Source organism: Phoca vitulina, unplaced genomic scaffold, assembly GCF_004348235.1.
Source record: "Phoca vitulina isolate PV1807 unplaced genomic scaffold, GSC_HSeal_1.0 scaffold115, whole genome shotgun sequence".
Classification (NCBI taxonomy): domain Eukaryota; kingdom Metazoa; phylum Chordata; class Mammalia; order Carnivora; family Phocidae; genus Phoca; species Phoca vitulina.
The window spans coordinates 1,227,818-1,250,589 of NW_022589818.1; the positions used below are offsets into that span (position 1 = coordinate 1,227,818).

General features: G+C 42.6%; 1 protein-coding gene across 4 annotated transcripts in view; it reads left to right on the forward strand.

The window, feature by feature from the left end:
* The window catches only part of ASH1L (ASH1 like histone lysine methyltransferase), a 196,241-nt gene that overhangs the window by 165,917 nt on the left and 7,552 nt on the right, over positions 1–22,772 (forward strand). For all 4 annotated transcript variants that reach the window (XM_032398349.1, XM_032398348.1, XM_032398347.1 and 1 more), the window contains 10 exons: positions 9,943–10,051; positions 10,459–10,623; positions 10,776–10,870; positions 13,188–13,345; positions 14,526–14,678; positions 17,740–17,794; positions 17,877–18,009; positions 20,562–20,810; positions 21,588–21,674; positions 22,538–22,628. In XM_032398349.1, the coding sequence (XP_032254240.1) occupies positions 9,943–10,051; positions 10,459–10,623; positions 10,776–10,870; positions 13,188–13,345; positions 14,526–14,678; positions 17,740–17,794; positions 17,877–18,009; positions 20,562–20,810; positions 21,588–21,674; positions 22,538–22,628 (1,295 nt within the window). The remainder of the gene's footprint in view (positions 1–9,942; positions 10,052–10,458; positions 10,624–10,775; positions 10,871–13,187; positions 13,346–14,525; positions 14,679–17,739; positions 17,795–17,876; positions 18,010–20,561; positions 20,811–21,587; positions 21,675–22,537; positions 22,629–22,772) is intronic.

A 22,772-nucleotide genomic window follows, 5' to 3' on the forward strand; every position in this document is an offset into this window, starting at 1 on the left:
CTTTTTTAAAAAAGTAGATGACTTAAACTCTCCAAGTGACAGAATGGAATTCAACATCCATTTATGATAAAAACTTTAGACAAAGTGGGTATAAGGGGACATACCTCAACATAATAAAGGCCATATACAAGAAGCCCACAGCTAACAACATACTCAGTGGTAAAAGTCTGAAAGCTTTTACTTTTAAGATCAGGAAAAGGATGGGACACTTGGATGGCTCAGTTGGTTAAATGGCTGCCTTCAGCTCAGAGCATAATCTCAGGGTCCTGAGATCAAGCCCCACATCGGGCTCTCTGCTCAGTGGGGAGTCTGCTTCAGATCAGGAAAAGGACACTCCCACCACTTTTATTCAACATAGTACTGGAAGTACTAGCCAGAGCAATTAAGCAAGAAAAAGAAAATACATCCAAATTGGAAAGGAAGAAGTAAAACTGTCTCTATTTGCAGATGACATGACATTATACATAGGAAACCATAAAGACTCTACAAAAAAATTGTCAGAACTGATAAAGTCAGTTAACTGGTTGCAGGATACAAAATCAAAATATCAAACTTAGTTGCATTTCCACACTCTAATAATGAACTATCAGAGAAATTAAGAAAACAGTCCCATTTGCAAAGCAGCATAGAAAATAAAATACCTAAGAGTAAATTTATCCAAGGATGTGAAAGTCATGTACATTGAAAACATTAATAATTCGTTAATGAAAAAAATTGAATAAGGCTCAGTGGAATGGAAGAATTAATTATTGTTAAATAATATGCTCGTGGAATGGAAGAATTAATATTGGTAAAATGTCCATACTGTCCAAAGCAGTCTACAAATTCAGTGCAATAAAAGTCAAAACTTCAATGGCAAATTTCAGAGAAATTGAACAAAGAATCCTAAGATCCCAAATAGTGAAAGCAATTGAAAAAGAAGAATAAAGGTGGAGGCATCTCACTCCCTGATTTCAAACTATATTACAAAACTATAATAATCAAAACAGTGTAGTATTGGCTTAAAAATGACATGAATGTATTAGAATCGAGAGCTCAGAAATAAACGCACGCTTGTATGATCAATTAATTTGTATCAAAGGAGACACGAATATGTAGTACGGAACATGCAGTCTATTCAATAAATTGTGTTGGGGAAACTGGACCCCTCCTTATACCATATACAGAAATCAAGCCAAGATGTATTAAAGATTGGAAGGTAGCACCTGAAACCATAAAATTCCTAGAAGAAACCATAGGGGATAAGCTCCTTGACATCGTTCTTGGCGAGGACTTTTTGGGGTTGACCTCAGAAGCAAAGGGCAACAAAAGCAGAGCTAAGCAGGTGGGACTACATCAAACTATAAAGTTTCTATACAGCAAAGGAAACCGTCAATAAGATAAAAAGGCAACCCACAGGATGGGAGAAAATATTTGCAATACATATATCTGATAAATGGCTAATACATAAAATATATAAAGAACTACAACTCAATAGCAGCAAAGCACATCACTACCAATTCTACAGAAATACTGAGGATTATAAGAGAATGCCACAGACAGTTGTACGCCAAAAAATGGGATTACCTAGTTGAGATGGACAAATTTCTTGAAACACAAAACCTACCAAGACTAAATCATGAAGACATAGAAAAATCTGAACAGACTCATAACTAGTAAAGTGATTGAATCAATAATCAGAAATCTCAACAAAGAAAAGTCCGGTCTGAACCTGATGGTTTCACTGATGAATTCTTCCAAACTAGTGCGAATCCATCTCAAACTTTTCCAAAAAAATTAAAGAGAAGGAAACACTTCTGACTCATTCTGTGAGGCCAGCATAGTCTTGATGACAAAGCCACACAAAGACTCGACAAGAAAACTACAAAGCAAACCAGTATTCTTTATGAACATTGATGCAAAGTCCTCAACATAATACTGGCAAACAGATTTTAGCAGCATATTAAAAGGATTATACACCCTGACCAAGTGGGATTTATTCTTGGAATGCAAGCATGGTTCAGCATCAGAGAATAGACCAATGTAATATGTCACATCAACAATATGAAAGGGGAAAAAAACGATCATCTCAATGCAGAAAAATCATTTTACAGAATAGAAGGAAACTACCTTAACCTAATACAGTAGTCCTTATCCACAGTTTCACTTTCCTTTGTGTCAGTTGCCCGTGGTCTGCCTTGGTCTAGATGCAAATGGTCCTCCCTCACAATGCCTACGTCATTCACTTCACTTCATCTCACTAGGTAGGCATTTTGTCATCTCACATCATCACAAGGAAAGGAAGAATGAGTATAGTAAGATATTGAGAGAGGGGAGAAAGAGAAAGACCACATTCAGGTAACTTTTATTACAGTAAATTGCTATAATTGTATTTTATTATTAATCTCTTACTGTACCTAATTTGTAAGTTAATCATAGCTATACATGTTTAGGAAAAAACATAGTATATATAGGGTTTGGTTCTATCCACATTTTCAGATATCCACTGGGAGTCTTGGAACATATACCGCACAGATAAGAGGGGACTGCTCTAAGAGTCCTATATGAAAACCCACAGCAGGGCACCTGGGTGGCTCAGATGGTTAAGCATCTGCCTTTGGCTCAGGTGTGATCTCCAGGTCCTGGGATCGAGCCCATGTCAGGCTCCCAGCTCAGCAGGGAGCCTGCTTCTCTCTCTCCCTCCGCTCCTCCCCACTGCTCATGCTGTCTGTCTGTCTGTCTCTCTCAAATGAATAAAATTTTTTAAAAATCTTAAAAAACCCACAGCAGACAATTCCCAGTAAAGATGGAAAGCTTTTCCTGTAAAGTCAGGAACTGTATAAGGATGCCTACTTTTGCACTTCTATTAAACATAGTAGAGGTTCTCATGAGAACAATTAGACAAGAAAGAGAGAAAAGACATTCAAATTGGAAAGGAAGAAGTAAATTTAACTTTGTGTATGACATGATCTTATATGTAGAAAATACTAAAGACTCCACAAAGAAGCTATTAGATCTCAGAAATAAATTCAGCAAAATCACAGGGTACAAAACACACAAAAATCAGTTGCATTTCAATACACAGTGAACAATCCAAAAAGGAAATTACAAAAACAATTTCATTTACAATAGCACTAAAAAGAATAAAATACTTAGGAATTAACTTAACCAATGAGATGAAAGAATTGTACCATGAAAACTACAAAACATTGCTGAGAGAAAAATAAAAAGGGACACCCGTGTGGCTCAGTAAAGTGTCTGCCTTTGGCTCTGGCCATGATCCCAGGGTCCTGGGATCGAGCCCTGCATCGGGCTCCTTGCTCAGCCTCTCCCTCTGCCTGCCTCTCCCCCTGCTTGTGCTCTCTCTCTCTCTGACAAATAAATAAAATCTTTAAAAAAAGAAAAAGAAGGGGTGCCTGGGTGGCTCAGTCGTTAAGCATCTGCCTTCAGCTCAGGTCATGATCCCAGGGTCCTGGGATCAAGCCCTGCATCGGGTTCCCTGCTCGGTGGGAAGCCTGCTTCTCCCTCTCCCACTCTCCCTGCTTGTGTTCCCTCTCTTGCTGTCTCTCTGTCAAATAAATAAAATCTTTTTTAAAAAATAAATAAATGAAAAAGAAAAAGACATAAATTAATGAAAACACATTCCATGTTCATGTACCATAAAGACTTTATATTGTTAAAATATGAACATCACCCACAGCAATCTACAGATTCAGTACAACCCCAGCAAAATCCCAAAAACTTTTTTTGCAGAAATAGAAAAAACCAACCTAAAATTCATATGGAATCCTAAGGGTCCGTGAATAACCAAAACATTTCTTAGAACAAAACTTGTCACACTTCTTGATTTCAGAACTTAACTACAAAGTTACAGTAATCAAAGCAGTGTTTTATTGGCATAAGGACAGAATGATAGACCCATGAAAGAGAATAGAGAGCTCAGAAGTAATCCCTCACATACATGGTCAAAGGACTTTTGACAAGTGTGCCAAGATCATTCAATGGAGAAAGAACAGTCTTTTCAATAAATTGTGCTGGGAAAACTGGACATCCACATGCAAAAAAAATGAAGCTGGACCCTTCCCTAGCACCATATGCAAAAATTAACTCAAATAGATCAAGGACCTAAACTAAGACCTAAGGCAATAAAACTTGTAGAAGAAAACTTAGGACAGAAGCTTTATGACATTGGACATGGCAGTGATTTCTTGAATATGGTACCAAAGAGGCAAAATGGAAAAAAAAAAACACACACACACACGGACAAATTGGACTTCGTGAAAATTTTAAGATTTTGTACATCAAAAGACATGGAGGAAAGAAGCAACCCACAGAATGGGAGAAAATAAACATCCTGATTCAGAAATGGGCAAAGGATTTGAATAGAGATTTCGCCAAAGAAAATAATACAAATGGTCAATAAGCACATGAAAAGGTGCCCAACAGCACTAATCATTAAGGAAATGCAAATCAAAACCACAATGAAGGGCCCCTGGTTGGCTCAGCTGGTTAAGCATCCGACTTGATTTTGGCTCAGTTCATGATCTCAGGGTTGTGGGATCGAGCCCCGTGCCAGGCTCTGTGCTCAGCCAGAAGGCAGCTTGAGATTTCCTCCCTCTCCCTCTGCACCCCCACTTGTGTGCACGCACACGCACTCTCACTCAAATATTTAAAAAACACACAATGAGACACCACCTCAGACCCATTAGAATGGCTCCTGTCAAAATAACAGAAAAGTAGTGTTGGTGAGGACATGGATGAATCGAGATCCTTTCACATGGTGTGTGAGGGGGTAGAATGGTATTTCCACTTGGGGAAAACCATATGGAGGAACCTCAAAAAATTAAAAATAGAATTACTATATGACCCAGCAATTCCATTGGGTATTTACACAAAAGGACTGAAAGTACGGTTTTGAAGATGTATCTGCACCTTCATATTCATAGTGAGCATTCATAATAGCTCAAATATGGAAGCAGCCCAAGTGTCCATCAGTGGATGAATAGATAAGCAAGCAAAATGTGGTATATACATACAATGGAATTATTCATTTTTTAAAGGAAGGAAAATTTGCAACATCCTACATCATGTATGGACCTTGATGGCATTATGCCAAGTGAAAATAGTCACGAAAAGACAAATACTGTACAATTCCACTTATGTGAGGTACTTACAGTAGTCAGAATTATAGACAGTAGAATGGCGTTGGGGGTGGGAGGAAGAGGTGGTCACTGTAAGTGTAGTACTTCAGTTTATCAGGATGAAGAGAGCTGTGAGCATGGTGCTGGTGACGGCTGTACAACAGTGTGGGTGTCCTTACTGCCACCGAACTGCACACTCTAAAACGGTTGAGATGGTAGATTTTATGTTATGTGTGTTTTCATACAACTTTAAAAGATAATTGGATAGTTTGAGGGGCGCCTGGGTGGCTCTCGGTTAAGCGTCTGCCTTCCACTCAGGTCACGATCCCAGGGCCTTGGGGTCAAGTCCCGCATCAGGCTCCTTGCTTGGCAGGAGTCTGCTTCTCCTTGTCCCTCTCCTGCTCCTTCTCTCTTTCTCTCTCACTCACTATGAAATAAAATCTTTTTTTGAAAAGATAACTGGATAATTTGAACAGCTTTCTATTTTTGTAAATTTTTTAACTTTAGGTATCACAGAGACAGATTTCAAGTGTAAATTACCATCCATTTTTACAAATATATACACCCATACAACCCACATCCTTATCAACATATAGAACATTTCCATTGTTTCAGATTTAGAATCTTGCCACCTCGAAGGCAAGCAGTGATGTTTCTGTCACCAGATTTGTTTTGCCTGTTGCCTGTTGCAGAACTGCACATATGTGTAGTCTTCTGTGTCTGGCTTCTTTCACTTAGAATGTTTTTACAGCTTATCCATGTTGTTGATGTTTATTCTGGACTAATGTTCCTTTGTATAAATTCACCACAGTTTATCCATTTTCCTGAACTTCTGTTTGGAGAGTTAAATAAAATGAACAAATTCCTTGAAAAAGCACAACTTAAAAAACGGCACGAGAGGAGATAAAAAGTCTGAATATCTACCAGTGAAATTGAATGTATAATTAACAGTTTCTGACAAAAGAAGCTCCAGGCTCAAATATCTTCATTGATAATTCTTCTGTATACTTAAAGAAGAAATAATGTCTATACTACCAATATCATATAAACTCTTCCATTTCATACTTCTAGTATAACCTTCATCTGAAACCTAACAACACTGTTAAGAGAAAGAAGAAATATAGGCAAACATCTCCCATGAACATAGACACAAAAATCCTCATTAAAATATTAGCAAATCAGGGTGGCTCAATCGTTAAGCGTCTGCCTTCGGCTCAGGTCCTGATCCCAGGGTCCTGGGATTGAGCCCCACATCGGGCTCCCTGCTCTGCGGGAAGCCGGCTTCTCCCTCTCCCACTCCCCCTGCTTGTGTTCTCTCTCGCTGTGTCCTTCTGTCAAATAAATAAAATCTTTAAAAAATATATATATTAACAGATCAGCTCTAGAAATATATAAGAAGGTTAATACATCATGACCATGTGGGGTTTACTCCAGGAATGAAAGGTTGATTGGTTTAACATTCACAATCAATGTAACTTACTACATTAACAGAATAAAGGCAAAAAAAATCATGTATCATCTCAATAGGGGTAATAGAAAATAGAAAAAGCATTTGATAAAATTCAACAGTATAGGGACGCCCTTGATCTCGGGGTTGAACTTTTTTTTTGTTTTCTCAGATTTTATTATCTGTTAGAGCAAGCATGTGAGCAGGGGGAAGGGCAGAAGGAGAGGGACAGGCAGACTCCCTGCTGAGCACGGAGCCCAACATGGGGCTCAAACCCACCCATAAATAGCACTGACTAAAGGAAATGAGCTGATAAAATTAAAAATTTCATTAAAGATAATATCATGAGAGTTAAAAAGCTAAGCCATACGCTGGGGAGAAGGTATTTACAATGTTTATCTGACAAAGAATTTCTTTATAAATACAGAATCTACAAATAAATAAGAAAGCCCAATTTTTAAAATAGTTCAAAGAATAGGCACATCAAAAAGAATATAAACGTATTCAAAAAAGGGGGGCCCCGGGTGGCTCAGTTAATGACTTCAGCTCAGGTCATGATATCAGGATCCTGGGATTGAGCCCCATGTCTGGCTCTGCGCTCAGCAGGGATCCTGCTTTTCCCTCTCCCTTTTCCTCTACCGCTCATGCTCCCTCTCTCTTTTTCAAATAAATACAGTCCTTTTTTTTTTTAAAGTAGTCAATAAACATAAAATACGTGCCTAGTATCTTTAGCCATCCGAGAGAAATATTAAACTGTGTTCGAAAACTACTACATACTCCCCCAAAATGGCTACAATCAAAGAATGACAATTCAAAGTGTTGCCAAGCATGTAGTATGACATGAAGGCTTTTAGATGCTGGTGGAAATGTAAACTGGTGTATAACCACTTTAAAAAAAAAACGTTTGCCACACCTGTCAAAGCTGAACGTGTCCAGGAGCTCCGTAGCCACACTCCCAGTATGTCCCCAGCAGAAGCGAGTGTTCGTGTTCAAAAGGCATGTGCAAGAATAGCCACAGAAATTTTTTTATAACAGCTAAAAAACTACGAGCAATCCAAATACTTAACAAAACAGGTATCTAAATTGTGCTGCATTCATACAATGGGATGCTACACAGCAGAGTAAAAATGTATCACAATTACAGTGTAACACTGAGTGGAGGAACCAAGCATATGATTGTACCTCCTACAGTGTATTATTCTGTATGATTCCATTTATATGAAGTTCCAAAGAGGCAGCACTAAGCTGTGGTGATAGAGATTAGAATTGTGGCCCACCCTGTGTGGAAAGGGTACTAACTGGGAGAGAAGGGTTTCTGGGTGGTTACACAGGTGTAAAGATGCATAAAATTCAGCAAGCTATACCTCTAGGATTTGCGTATTCTCCGTATAAGAGTCCCCCAGGGGCACCTGGATAGCTCACTTGGTTGTGTCCGACTTGATTTTGGCTCAGGTCGTGATCTCAGGGTTGTGGGATCAAGCCCTGTATCAGGAGTCCACTTAAGATTCTCTATCCCAGGGCGCCTGGGTGGCTCAGATGGTTAAGCGTCTGCCTTCGGCTCAGGTCATGATCCCAGGGTCCTGGCATCGAGCCCCACATCGGGCTCCCTGCTCGGCAGGAAGCCTGCTCTCCCTCTCCCACTCCCCCCACCTCTCCCGCTTATGTTCCTGCTCTATCTCTGTCAAATAAATAAGTAAAATCTTTAAAAAAAGATTCTCTATCCCTCCCCTCCCCTCCCCTCCTCTCCTCTTCTCTTCCTTCCACCTCCCACCCTCTCCCTCTCCCTCTCTCTTCCCCTCTCTAAAAATAAATAAGAATCCCCCCAAATTTTTTTAAGTTAATTTATTTTATTTAGTAATCTGTACACCCAACACGGGACTTGAACTTAGCAACCTCAAGATCAGGTGTCACATGCTCTTCCAACTAAGCCAGCCAGGCGTCCCACAAATCCCCCCAAATTTTTGAAACAGTACAGTATATAATCAAATTTTAAATGTTAGGCTGTAGACCAAGGGTCCTTAAACTTTTGGGGTGTGCCAATAAAAATTTACAAAGACATGGTGGGAGTTTGCTATAGTTTGCCAACCGCTAGCATGGACTAAAACTGATTTCTGAATTTGGGGGGGAATAAAACCTGAATATATTAGAGAAATTTACATTTGATAAGGATAGGAGCCAAGCTAAACCTTGATGTGTCTGACATTGGCAGGGAGACAGGAATGAAGCCAGAGAAGAAAAGCTATGGCATCAAACAGCCTGGATTTGAATCCCCTGGTTTTGAATGCAGCTTACTTGCTATGTGACTGTGAACAAACTGTCTAAGCCACAAATACTTACTATATAAAATAGGGATCCAAATACCATCTCACTGGGTGGTTCTGAGGGGTAATGAGCTAACCCGTTATCAGTATGACATGGTGGTTAAGATTTTGAAGCCAGACTGCCTTGATTTGATACTCAGTTTGATCCCCTCAGTTATTAGCTGTGTGACTTTGGGTAAGTTACTTAACCTCTCTGTGCCTCAGCTTCCTCATTTAGAAAATGGGCTGTAATGCTACCTAATAATAGTGCCTTTGGGGGGCACCTGGGTGGTTCAGTCAGTTAAGCCTCTAACTCTTGATCTCAGCTCAGGTCTTGATTTCAGGATCGTGAATTCAAGCCCCATGTTGGGATCCACGCTGGGCGTGGAGCCTACTTAAAAAAAAGTGCCTTTTTAATGTTGTTGTTGGGAGGATTAAATAAGTTAGTCCAACAAAATGTTATAATTAATGTAACAATCACTCAATAAATGATAGCTGTAGTTACTACATAAAGCATCTAGAATAGTATGAATAAATTATTAATAAGTTACATAAAATAGAACCAAAGAGAGAGATTCATATAATAAGGAGACTCATGCCATGTTTTAGAGGGACTTTGAATACCAAGCAAGAAAAGTTAAGACCTATTCCAACTGACAACATAGAGCATGTTTTCCAGAAAGCTGATTGAGGACTTAGTCTGGCAGTTTACACAAGCTGGACAGAATAGAAGAGAGATACTGAAACTGAAGAGACTGGCCAGGAAACCCCAAGTAATTGGACACAGAAACAAAGGCAAATTTGAAAGCAGCATACCATTTCAGGCAAGGTATTAAGAATCTCTGCCTTCAGGGCGCCTGGGTGGCTCAGACGGTTACGCAGCTGCCTTCGGCTCAGGTCATGATCCCAGGCTCCTGGGATTGAGCCCCACATCGGGCTTCCTGCTCGGCGGGGAGCCTGCTTGTCCCTTTCCCTCTGCCGCTCCACCTGTTTGTGCTCTCTCGCTCTCTATCAAATAAAATCTTTAAAAAAAAAAAAAAAGAATCTCTGCCTTTAACCCTGCCCTTCTCTGTAGGTCTGTCAACGGAGTCTACCGGATTGGACTGTATGCTCTTAAAGACATGCCAGCTGGTACTGAACTCACTTACGATTACAACTTCCATTCCTTTAATGTGGAAAAACAGGTAGGCATAATCAGTTCAAGAGGGAGGTTGGGACTTTGTCACAGCGCCATACGCACCGCAGGCCTTCTGTAAATGTTCTGGTCTGCAGCCGCTGAGAAGTGCATTGGAGAAGGTGGTTTTCCCCCCACTTACCTGGGGTGCCAGCTCTGCTTCGTGGTCTCAGAAAAGAGGCTGCTTTGTTGAGTTTGGTCTTCAGTCAGTTCTTAACTTGCCTAGGGAAGAAGTTTTCCCAGAATGTAATCTTTCCTTTCCATGGAAGCACATGTTTATTTTACTCTCAGTTATTTTCCTCTGTGTAAAAATTTCTTGACTCAAACTTACTATTGGGTGTACAGAAGCTCAGGCCTTCTGTTTGAACTTGTAACTGAGACTGCAGGCCAAAAGCAAGATTGTCTTTCCTTTCAAAGCAACTGTGTAAGTGTGGCTTTGAGAAATGTCGAGGAATCATCGGGGGCAAGAGTCAGCGCGTGAATGGACTCACCAGCGGCAAAAGCAGCCAGCCTGTGGCTACACATAAGAAGTCTGGACGGTCGAAAGAGAAGAGAAAGTCTAAGCACAAGCTGAAGAAAAGGGTGAATAATGATCTCATTCCTGGCTTTCCCTGCACAGCTGCCTAGGGGCAGTTACAGAGAGAAGGGTGACACCAGGGGGTGGTCCCAGTGTTCTTCAAGGGGGTTTCTGATTGACCCTTTCTTTCCTGCAATCCGATCCATGTGTTTTTCAGAGAGGCCACCTCTCCGAAGAACCCAGTGAAAACATCAACACTCCAACAAGATTGACCCCCCAAATACAAATGAAGCCGATGTCTAATCGAGAGAGGTAAAAAGGAGGTTTTCTTGCCTTTGTGTGATTTGCTTGTCACTTTAGAAATTACTAAACATCTGTATGGTTGAGTCATTTCTTTTGTGCAGGAGGTCTTTAGCCAAGAATCGGGATAGATAAATTTGGATTTGGGGGGGAATACATCTTTATTTTCCCCAATTTCTAACTGAAATTTAGCATTTCCTTCAAATGTGATGATAGGCAAAAAGTGTGTGTGTGTGTGTGTGTGTGCGCTTACACGTGTGTAGTATTTGCAGTTTCCATGACTTCTTCACCGATGTTCACATTTTATATCCTGTTACAGTGTTACAAATATCTCAAAATGCCATTTATGTGATTTCCACCTTGAAATTACTGTAGTTGTTAAACCCACCACTAGCCGCTAGATCTTGTCATGTGTTAAAAAATTAATGAACAATAAAAAAAAATTTTTAAAAAAATTAATGTTTATTTCTATATCACAATTTCAGGGTTTTTTAATATTCTGAAAACCGAATTTCAGGATATTTGGTTTCCTTTTAACCCTGTATATTAAAAATTTAAATTTTTAATTAATCTAAAATTTTTTAAAAAGTTACTTTAAAACTGTTCAGAGAAGGGTGGCATGGGCTTCACCAGACTTCCAGAGGAATCCATGGCACAGAAAAGGTCAAGATCCCCTGCTTTGTTGATACATTAATAGAGCAGTAGAAAGGATCTTTAGTGATCATTTTTGCTCCTCCCTATATAGATTCAGGCAAGATTCGTCCATGTCAGAAGTAAGCGAAGTGAATATGTATGTCCTATGTTTCAGATCATCTTAGGACATCTTCTACATCTTCCCTGACCATATGCTCCAGTATCTTAGAAGGTTCATCAGCATTTATAAGTTTACTGTGATTTTTGACCCCTTTTATAGCGTATCACTTGAGTCATAGAAATTTTAAACTTCAGGGAAGCAGAGATGATCTAGTCAAGTGGTTTTCTGCTTTGGCTGCATATTTGCCTAGGGAGCTTTTAAAACCTGCTGCTGCCCAGGCCACACCTCAGATCACTTAAACCAGAATTTTCAGGGTGGAACCCAGGCATCAGTAGTTTATAAGGCCCCCCAGATGATTTCAGTGTGACCAGATCAAGAACTTTAAAACTGGACGAGTTTTAAATTACTGAGGCCCACAGTTTGAGACTTACCCAGTTTAGATGTGCACTAGGGTGGGGGTCAAATTATGGAATCATCAAATTGTGTAGGGTCCTTGAAGACACACATAACTTACCTATAAGCTTGGAGGTCTATGTGGGGGTACTACACCCAACATTGTTTGCCCAGGGCATATCTATCTCAAATGTCTTTGCCTTTATCTGTCAGTCTAGTTCTCCTTGTTACAGCTAATCCTGAACCCATGCTTCATCTTGCCAGCTTCATTTAGAATTTGTATATATACTCAATAAATCTCTGCCTTCAAGTCAGGCTGTTTTGGTTGCCAGAATTTTTGCAGCTTTTAAGTGCTATTTGCCAGATACTTATAAATAATAGAGGGGAATGTTTTATGTTATATGGAGAAAAAAAAAAAGATGCAAAACTGAATTACGTTTGCCCATATATAATTATCTTATAGCTTAATTAACTGATAATTATTCATTTATATCATCGTAACAATGGTTTTGGGGTGCCTGGCTGGCTCAGTCAGTAGAACGTGCGACTCTTGATCTCTGGGTTGTAAGTTCGAGCCCCACATTGGGTGTAGAGATTACTTAAAATCTTTAGTGGGCGCCTGGGTGGCTCAGTCGGTTAAGCGTCTGCCTTCGGCTCAGGTCATGATCTCAGGGTCCTGGGATTGAGCCCCACATCGGGCTCCCTGCTCAGCGGGGAGTCTGCTTCTCCCTCTCCCCCTGCTTGTGTTCCCTCTCTCGCTGTCTCTCTGTCAAATAAATAAATAAAATCTTTTTAAAAAATCTTTTAAAAAAAAAGAATTTAATTTTTGAAAAATGGTTTACAGGGGTGCCTGGGTGGTCAGTCGGTTAAGCATCTGCCTTCAGCTCAGGCCATGATCCCAGGGTCCTGGGATCGAGCCCCACAGTGGTCTCCCTGCTCAGCGGGGAGCCTGCTTCTCCCTGTCTCTCTGCTGCTCCGCCTGCTTGTGCTCGCTCTCTAAATAAAATCTTTAAAAAAAAAAAAGTTTACATAGAATGGACATGTAATAAATGCTTATCAAATTAATGAATTAAGGAACTTCCTTCCTTCCTTACAGGAACTTTGTGTAAGTTTACATGGAATGGACATGTAATAAATGCTTATCAAATTAATGAATTAAGGAACTTCCTTCCTTCCTTACAGGAACTTTGTGTTAAAGCATCATGTATTCTTGGTCCGAAACTGGGAGAAGATTCGGCAGAAACAAGAGGAAGTAAAGCACACCAGCGATAATCTCCACTCAGCATCATTATACACCCGCTGGAATGGCATCTGCCGAGATGACGGGAACATCAAGTCTGGTATGGCCTGGAAATGAAACGCTCCTGTTAATTCCATAATACTGTCTCAAAGTGATTATTTTAGTTGCTTTCATTCTATTCAATGATTCTTTTTAGTCTGGATCAAAAAAGCTAAGATCCCAGTGTACAAGCATCAGTCAGCAATCACCTGTCCATCCCAGCTGCTCCAGTTCCTGGTCTGTGCTCTAGGGATTAGGAAGAATCCCCTTCACCAGCTTCCCAAACACCACCTACAGCCTGAGAGTGTCCAGACATGCGATTGGTAGAGGGTCCCCTGCATCCCTTCCTACCTGGAAAATAACTTGCGTGTGGGTAAATCGTGACGCTGCATGCAGGAAAAAATGACAGCAGTGTAAATTTGAAGACTTCTTCCCCCCACATTCAGATGAGCACTATACACACAGACCTTCGGATTTCTATTCTCCAAGCTTCTTGAGTGAATAACGTAACAGTGCTCCTGAGTTCAGATCTTTTGTCCACTGGCCTGTCCAAGCTTCCTTTCTAACTGCAAATAGGGTGTTCAAAAGCTCATGCTCCTCTTTGAGTCTTTCCTTCTTCCCCCCAAAAAGCAGAAGTGTTGTGTGTGGTGTATGAGGGAATCTGCTGTGTGCAAACTTGATCGATGTAGAAATTTGCCTTCTGTCCTGTCAGTGACTTGACTGGCGTGAGGTCTCTGAACTTACGTCCCAAATAGGGCCAATCTCCTGGTAATAACAACAAGTACTTCCTGAGTCTTTATTATAGGTCAGGGCCTGAGCTCAATACATGAAAAGCATTCCTTCATTTAACCTGCACGGTTACCTGCTAAAGGAAGCACCACCACTGTTCCCCCTTTTGCAGTCAAGAAGCTGAGACAGAGTATAAGCAACTGGCCCGAGATCACAGAGCTAGGAAGTAGTGAAGCCAGAATTCAAACACAGACTCCTCTTGGGACTCAGGCTGGCAGCCGCTGTATTGCACAACATTTGGTCAGAGATTAGGCGCCTCTAACATGCAGCTTCAGTCTCTGGTAAACCCAGTGTTCCCTGACATTTCTTTAAGGAGGAGAGAAAGAACTGCACGATCACTAATCTGCTTAATCACTTCAAGGAAAATGGAGCAAATGGCAAGAATCCATGGGGGAGGAGAGGCCACACAGTGCTCTCTTTTCCTAGAACTGATTTCCACTGTATCTTTGCAGACGTCTTCATGACCCAGTTCTCCGCCCTGCAGACAGCACGGTCAGTTCGAACAAGACGGCTGGCAGCAGCAGAGGAAAACATTGAGGTGGCACGGGCAGCCCGCCTCGCCCAAATCTTCAAAGAGATCTGTGATGGCATCATCTCCTACAAAGGTGGCCACACTCACCCCAAAGGCTTTCTCCTCAGCTTTCTGTAAAAATCCTGCCACTCACCCTCACCTGAGACACCCAAGACTAAGAACGACGGACGGTTCAGGGCGAGGGATTTAGGAGGTTTACTTCGTCCTTCCTTTTGTCAGAGTGTAGAATTCATAGGACTGGTTTCAGTCTTCGGGGAGTGTGGACAGAATCTAAATCCCTTGGTCTTCTATGTCAATCTTTGGTATTTATTAGAATTTTACCATAGTTAAGTACTATATTTAGAAATCACATTTTTTAGCTATAGGATACAAAGAAGAGGTCTCTGTCTTGGATGTAATTTTCCTGAATGAGGCAGTGAATTTGCAATTTAAGGAAAAGGGTGTTAATGAACATATGATTTCAGTGTTTCTTAACCTTTTTTTTTTTTTTTAAGTAATCTCTACACCCTATGTGGGGCTCAAACTTACAACCCTGAGATCAAGAGTCACATGCCCCACTGACTGAGCTTTTAAAGCATTTTCATGCAGACACCTTTATCACCACTCCTTTCCTCTTACAAGACATCTTTAGAGTATGTGTTGTGGGTGATGGTGGGGAAGGAGAGTTTTTAATTTGGGGTATGTAGTGTAATGTATGTGACTTTTTCTGACCAGGAAATTTGGAGATGTTTAAAATGAGAGATTTTTACAAATAATTGCAGCCTTTTGCCCTCAGGTTTGGCCTATCTCTCCCTCCCTCTCCCTAGATTCTGAGTAATTTGGTTTCCCTTCCCTTTTCTTTCTCTGTCTACTTCTTATCTCTGTACTTTAGTGGCTCTTTGCAGTTTTGTTAACCTAAGGATATAGAGAAGAAAGGGGGAACTAGCCTGTCCTAACATGTAAAGTTTTGTGGCACCTGATCTCTTTCCATCCTGAAAAAGTCACGCTCCCCATTGCCACCCAGGCCCATCTGATACAATGTGAAACTGCAGCCGGTATGTCTACATGTCCCTACATTCTGGGCATGAAATAACAGGCTTTTTCTCTCACCATAGTAAGTTGCTAGAAAGTAAGGTAGCCTGTGAAGGTTCCTCAAAAAATTAAAGATGGAAGGTCATGATCCTAGGGTCCTGGGATCAATTTCTGCATCGGGCTCCTTGCTCATCAAGGAGCCTGCTTCTCCCTCCGCCTGCCGCTCCCCCTGTTTGTGCTCGCTCTCTCTCTCTCTATCCTCTGACAAATAAATAAAATCTTTAAAGAAAAAAAAAAAAAAGATGGAGGGACACCTGGGTGACTCAGTCGGTTGAGCATCCGACTCTTGGTTTCTGCTCAGGTCATGATGTTTTGATCTCTGGGTTGTGAGATCAAGCCCCGAGTCAGGCTACACATTCAGCACAGAGTCTGCTTGGGATTCTCTCTCTCCCTCTCCCTCTGTCTCTCCCTGCCCCGCCTCCACCACCCCCCCATACTCCCTTCACTCTCTCTCTCTCAAATAAATAAGTCTTTTTTATATTTTTAAGATTTGATTAATTTATTTGACAGAGAGAGCATGAGCAGAGGGAGGGGCAGAGGGAGAGGGAGAAGCAGGCTCCCCACTGAGCAGGGAGCCTGATGCGGGGCTCGATCCCAGGACCCTGGGACCATGACCTGAGCCGAAGGCAGACGCTTAACCAACTGAGCCACTCAGGCGCCCCAATAAATAAATCTTTTAAGAAAAAAGAAAAGAAAAGACAGGAATACAAAAAAATTAAAAATAAATAGGTAGAAGTACTGTATGACCCAGTAATCACACTACTGGGTATTACCCAAAGAAAATGAAAGTATTAATTCAAAAAGATACATGCACCCCGGTGTTTTTTGCAGCATTATTTAGAATAGCCAAGATACGGAAGCAGCCCACGTGTCCATTCATAAATGAATAGGTGGTATATACATGCAATGGAATATTACTTGGCCATGAAAAAGAAGGAAATATTGCCATTTGTAACATGGATAGACCTACAGGGCATTATGCTTAGTGAAATAAGTCAGACAAATACCGTGTGATTTCACTTGTATGTGGAATCTAAAAAGCAAAATGAGCAAAAAGATTCTTAAATACAGAGAACAAACTGGTGTTGCTGGAGGGGATGGGTGAAATAGATAAAGGGGATTAAGAGGTACAGACTTGCAGTCACAAAACAAACAAGCCACAGAGATGAAGAGCACAGCATAGGGAGTGTAGTCCGTAATACTGTAATAACTGTGTGTGGTGACAGATGGTGACTGCACTGACCGTGGTGAGCGTGGAGTAATATACAGAATTGTCAGGTCACAGTGTTGTGCACCTGAAATTAATATAACATTGTATGTTAACTATACTTCAATAAAAAATTAGAATGTTTTTAAAGATTTTATTTATTTATTTATTTGAGAGAGCTCGCGAGTGGGGGGAGGAGCAGAGGGAGAGAGAGAATCTTAAGCAGACTCTGCACTGAGCATGGAGCCCACACAAGGCTCGATCTCACAACCTTGAAATCTTGACCCGAGCTGAAATTAAGAGTCAGAGGCTTAATCGACTGAGCCACCCAGGCGCCCCATAAAATTGAATTTTTTAAATGAAAGTAGGTAAGGTAGCAAGTAGCCCCACAGCCTGAATTGTTTTCAGAATATAAAGTAACTGTTATAAGAAAATGGATTCCAGAAAATATTTACAGTACTAAATTATTCATTATCTGGAGTTTAATTGAATCCAAACCAACAGAATAATATTAACTGTGGTCCATTAACAAGAACTAGAAGGTACTATTTGGATAAGACGTTCTTTGCTTTCGTAAAACTTGTAGAGCAGGGAATTGTCCTCAGCAGCCTCGCCGCTTCAGTAATTTCCCATCTGTCGCTATTCATATTCTGGGTCATCCTGAAAGTATCTTCCCTGCCTCTAAGTACCCACATTTCTGAAAAGTCCTGTACATTTCATGGTCAGGCCTCAAAAAAGCTTAGATTTTTTTTTTTTTCCCCTAACTTCTAATTTGGGGGCTTCTACATTTTCAGTGAGGAGTTAGTACTTGCCTCTCGTATCACAGAGTCCTTCTAAACCTTGTTTTCTTCTGCAGATTCTTCCCGACAGGCTCTGGCAGCGCCCCTTCTGAACCTCCCCCCAAAGAAAAAGTAAGTTCACAAATGTGGGAATCCTGTGAATTTTCAGTCAGTGCCGAGTGTGCCAGATTGACAGCCTGGCTTTCTGCTCCAGGAATGCTGATTACTACGAGAAGATCTCCGAGCCCCTGGACCTGGCCACCATAGAGAGGCAGATCCTCACTGGCCATTACAAGACCGTGGAGGCCTTCGATGCTGACATGCTCAAGGTGTTTCGGAATGCTGAGGTACTTACACCGACTTCAAACATGGATTTAAGAAGTTTGTTTTGAGGGGGAGCTGGGCAGGGGATGGACTAGACGGGGGGTTGGCTAGACAGATGGGACGTGGGCTAGATGGGGGTGGACATTAAGGAGGGCCCTTGTCGTGTTGAGCACTGGGTGACATACATAAGTGATGAATCACTGAATTCTCCTGAAACCAATATTACACTATAGGTTAACTAGAATTTAAATAAAAACTTTAAAAAAGGACACCTGGATGGCTCAGTTCGTTCAGCATCTGCCTTCGGCTCAGGTCATGATCGCAGGGTCCTGGGATCGAGCCCCACGTTGGGCTTCCTGCTCTGCCGGGTGTCTGCTTCTACCTCTGCCTGCCACTCCCCCTGCTCATGCTCTCTCTCTCAAATAAATAAAATCTTTTTTAAAATCAATTTTTTTAAAAAAGTTTGTTTTGAAGGGCACTATTCTAGAAGCTTAAGATTTTTACCTTCTATCAACCTTTATATTTCTGGCTAAGAAAGGCAACAATTTTTTTTTAAGATTTTATTCAGGGGCGCCTGGGTGGCTCAGTCGTTAAGCATCTGCCTTCGGCTCAGGTCACGATCCCAGGGTCCTGGGATCGAGCCCCACGTCGGGCTCCCTGCTCTGCGGGACGCCTGCTTCTCCCTCTCCCACCACCACCCTCCCCCCCCACCCCGCTTGTGTTCCCTCTCTCGCTGTGTCTCTCTCTGTCAAATAAATAAATAAAATCTTTAAAAAAAAGAAAAAAGATTTTATTCATTTATCTGAGAGAGAGAGCACAAGCAGGGGGAGAGGCAGAGGGAGAGGGAGAAGTAGGCTCCCTGCTGAGCAGAGAGCCTGATACGGGACTCAATCCCAGGACCCTGGGATCATGACCTGATCTGAAGGCAGATGCTTAACCCACTGAGCCACCCAGGTGCCCTAAAAGGCAACAGTTTTTATTGAGCACCCTTTGTGTAAGGATTAGGTGTACTAAATATTGTGGAATCTTATATAATAAAGACACTGATATGACTAGAATGAAAGGTTAAATTATACTACCTAAAAAGAAATTTTTTTAAAAACCTAATTTAGGGGATGCCTGGGTGACTCAGTTCAGCATCCGGCTCTTGGTTTCAGCTCAGGTCGTGATCTCAGGGTCATGAGTCCCACATTGGGGCCACGCGCATGCGCACACCCACACTCTCCCACTCACTCACTCTCTAGTTGAATGGATAAATCTTGGGGGAAAACAACCTAATTTAGTATTGAACCTTTGTATTTACAAAATACATTTTACCATACTTAAGTCATATCTGTAGTTTCTTTCCTCAAGACAATAAATACATGTGAAATACACAGAATTATGTATAGTAAGCAGAAATAAATCTGAAGGATGGAATTGAGGGCGGTTAGGTTAATGGGCGGTAGATTAGGTGAAGCTCATTGATGAGAAGGTGACCTTGAACTGATTTTTTTTTTTAAGATTTTTTATTTTTTGACAGAGAGAGGCACAGCAAGAGAGGGAACACAAGCAGGGGGAGTGGGAGAGGGAGAAGCAGGCTTCCCGTGGAGCAGGGAGCCCGATGTGGGGCTCGATCCCAGGACCCTGGGATCATGACCTGAGCCGAAGGCAGACGCTTAACGACTGAGCCACCCAGGCGCCCCGACCTTGAACTGATTTAAAGGAGATTGAATATTGTATGGTACATAGAAAAGAGGAAGTTTTGGGGCGCCTGGGCGGCTCAGATGGTTAAGCATCTGCCTTCGGCTTGAGTCATGATCCCGGGGTCCTGGGATCAAGCCCCACATCGGGCTCCTGGCTCAGCAGGGAGCCTGCTTCTCCCTCTCCCTCTGCCTCTCCCCCTGCTCATGCTCTCTCTCTCTATCTCTGTGTCTCAAATGAATAAGTAAAATCTTAAAAAAGAGGAAGTTTTCCAGTGATTTTGAAATACCTTGGGGAGGAATATGAAGGACAAAAGGGGCTATAAGATAAAGGAAGGTGAGGACAGAAACGAGAGAAAAACAGACAAGTAGGAGAAGAATTAGATCAGTCCTGAATTAAAACATGTTTTCTACTGAAACCCAGCTTCCATATCCCAAGCTTTAGCTCTGTCCCCAGCATCTGCCAGACAGAGTAAGTGCTGATGTCCCACACACCGCACCTGTGAGAGTGACTCCTGTTCCGTGCTCACTGGGTGTCTGAGCTGAGGACAGTAAGGCCTGTGGCTAAGTTGAATGACAGCAGCAGAGCAAATGGGACACCATCATGCAGATTCTAATTTTTATTCATGTTAGTTGATATTTGCTGGTATTGAAAATCTGTTAACCAAAACGGGAGAACAATGAAAATCCTCCTGCCTCCTCCTGTGTGTGGGTGTGGGTGGGTGGGTGTGTGTTTGAAGTAAGCTCTACCCCCACCATGGGGCTCAAACTCACCACCCTGAGATCAAGTGTCATGGCTCCATCGACTGAGCCGGCCAGGCGCCCCTCTTCAGGTATATTTTTAGGCCACGTTGAGAAGACCAAACAGGATTTCTTTCTCCTGGTTCCTTCAGAAGTACTATGGGCGTAAATCCCCAATTGGGAGAGATGTTTGCCGCCTACGGAAGACCTACTACAATGCCAGGCACGAGGCATCAGCTCAGATTGATGAGATTGTGGGAGAGACAGCAAGTGAGGCCGACAGCAGCGAGACGTCAGTCTCCGAGAAGGAGAACGTGCACGAGAAGGACGACGATGTGATCCGCTGTGTCTGCGGCCTGCACAAGGATGAAGGCCTCATGATCCAGTGCGACAAGTGCATGGTGAGGCCCGAGCGGGGCACAGGCCTGCTTCCCAGGGGCATGGCGGCCACCTGTGACAGGGCCTCCAGGCTTGGCTTGCGGGTTTAGGAACTTCAGCTCTCACCCCTCACTGTGCACCAGATTGCCTTTGTCTTGTTTCATACCTCTGGCATGTTCCCCTCTCGTTTCTTTCCCACCTGTCTTTCTCCCTGCCCACTTGCCCACTGCACGCACCTCACGGCATCTGGAGCGAGAAGCATGTTCCTGTGCAGGACAGGGCTTTACGCCAGAGCAGCGCCGCGGTGCTGCATCCCGTAGCAGTGGTGCGGGCACAGCGCGACGGCCGAGCTCCTGGTGCAGGACTGTCTGAACCTGCTTCCTCACTGGACGGGAAGTGGAGCCAGGAGGGGCGGGGCAGCCAGGGCGGGCAGGAGGCTGGAATAGGCAACAGCCCGGAGAAGCATGGTGTCACTAAGGCCTCCACACGGCCTGCTCGCTGGTGGCTGCCACCTCGTAAGCACCGTGTGGCGCCGTACTCGTTCATCCTCCCGTTCTCTGTCCAGCTCGTTTCCTTTCCCACGTGAATGTAGTATGGACCAGTCAGTGTACCTGTGTTCAGACAGGCTCTTCTTTTCCCCCTGTTTTAAGCCATTTATCTCTAATTTCTCACTCACCCACTTATCCCTTAGTTCCTGTTTGACTTTACCCTGTCCTGCTGCTAATTTTTTGTTGTTCTTAGCCCCTAGCACTTGTCTCAGTAAGTCTGAGCCCCCCCCAACCGCACCTCTCTCCCCGCAGGTGTGGCAGCACTGTGACTGTATGGGCGTGAACTCAGACGTGGAGCACTACCTCTGTGAGCAGTGTGACCCAAGGCCTGTGGACAGAGTAAGCCGCCTCTGCCGACACTGTGATCTACAAGTAGGAGATTTAGCGCATGGTCTCTTATCTGCCCTGCTCCTGGTGCACTGAATTTCCTTTGATAAGTCACTCAACCTCTCTGGGCCTTAGTTTCTTACACTTTACACTAGAGTAATAATTCTGCCCTTTCTTTTCTCAAGTGTGTGGTCAAAGGGGAAATAAAATACTTAGAAACCTGTGGAAGGAATGGTACTATATAAACACTGTCAACTATCCATGAAAGAAGTACTTGTGAAGTCCAGAACTTGAGTATACAGGTTAGTCTTAGGCCCACTTTCCAGGAGAGACAATGGGTTGGGTAACTTGCCCAAGTTACTAAATGGGTTTTTGTCCTGGTTCTGCTGTGTTTATACGTGTGATCTCGAGCAGGTCTTCTCTATAAAGGGAAGTGTTTTAGGCAGTATTTCTTAACAGCAGTGTTGTCATTTTGAGCGGACGTTTCTGTGCTCTGAGGGATGTGCTGCGGAATGTCTGGCATCCCTGGGCCTTGGGCACTAAATGCTAGTGCTTCCCTGAGTCCTTGTGACAGTCACTGTCCCCCTCACACATTTTCATGCTCCCCATGGGGTGCAAGAGCAGCCATATGATTAGTGCTTCATACAGTTATTTTGGGGTACTTGGCCTATCAGTTTTCTTTTCTGCCTTCACTTTCCCAACTCAACTCCAGCTGCTTTCATTTTTGTGTACATGTGTATTGTGTTGAAATGACTAAACAGTAAGTCTTAAATTGGTTGTGAATTCTAGGTTTGAGTTCTTTTCCTCTTGAATGGAGCTCAGTAGGCGGGCGTAGTAGTCCCAGTCCTTATCTGTTGGCTTTCCATTCTTACCAGGAGGTACCCATGATTCCTCGGCCCCACTATGCCCAGCCTGGCTGTGTCTACTTCATCTGTTTGCTCCGAGATGACTTACTGCTTCGTCAAGGTGTGTACACAGGAGCTGACCCTCCCTTTCTGAGTGGTGGGAGTGTCCGCTCTCTGCATAGTAGTTATTGTCACCACATGACCTTACATAGCAGTTGAATATGGTTGACCCATGGACAATGCAGGCTTTAGGGGCACCAACCAC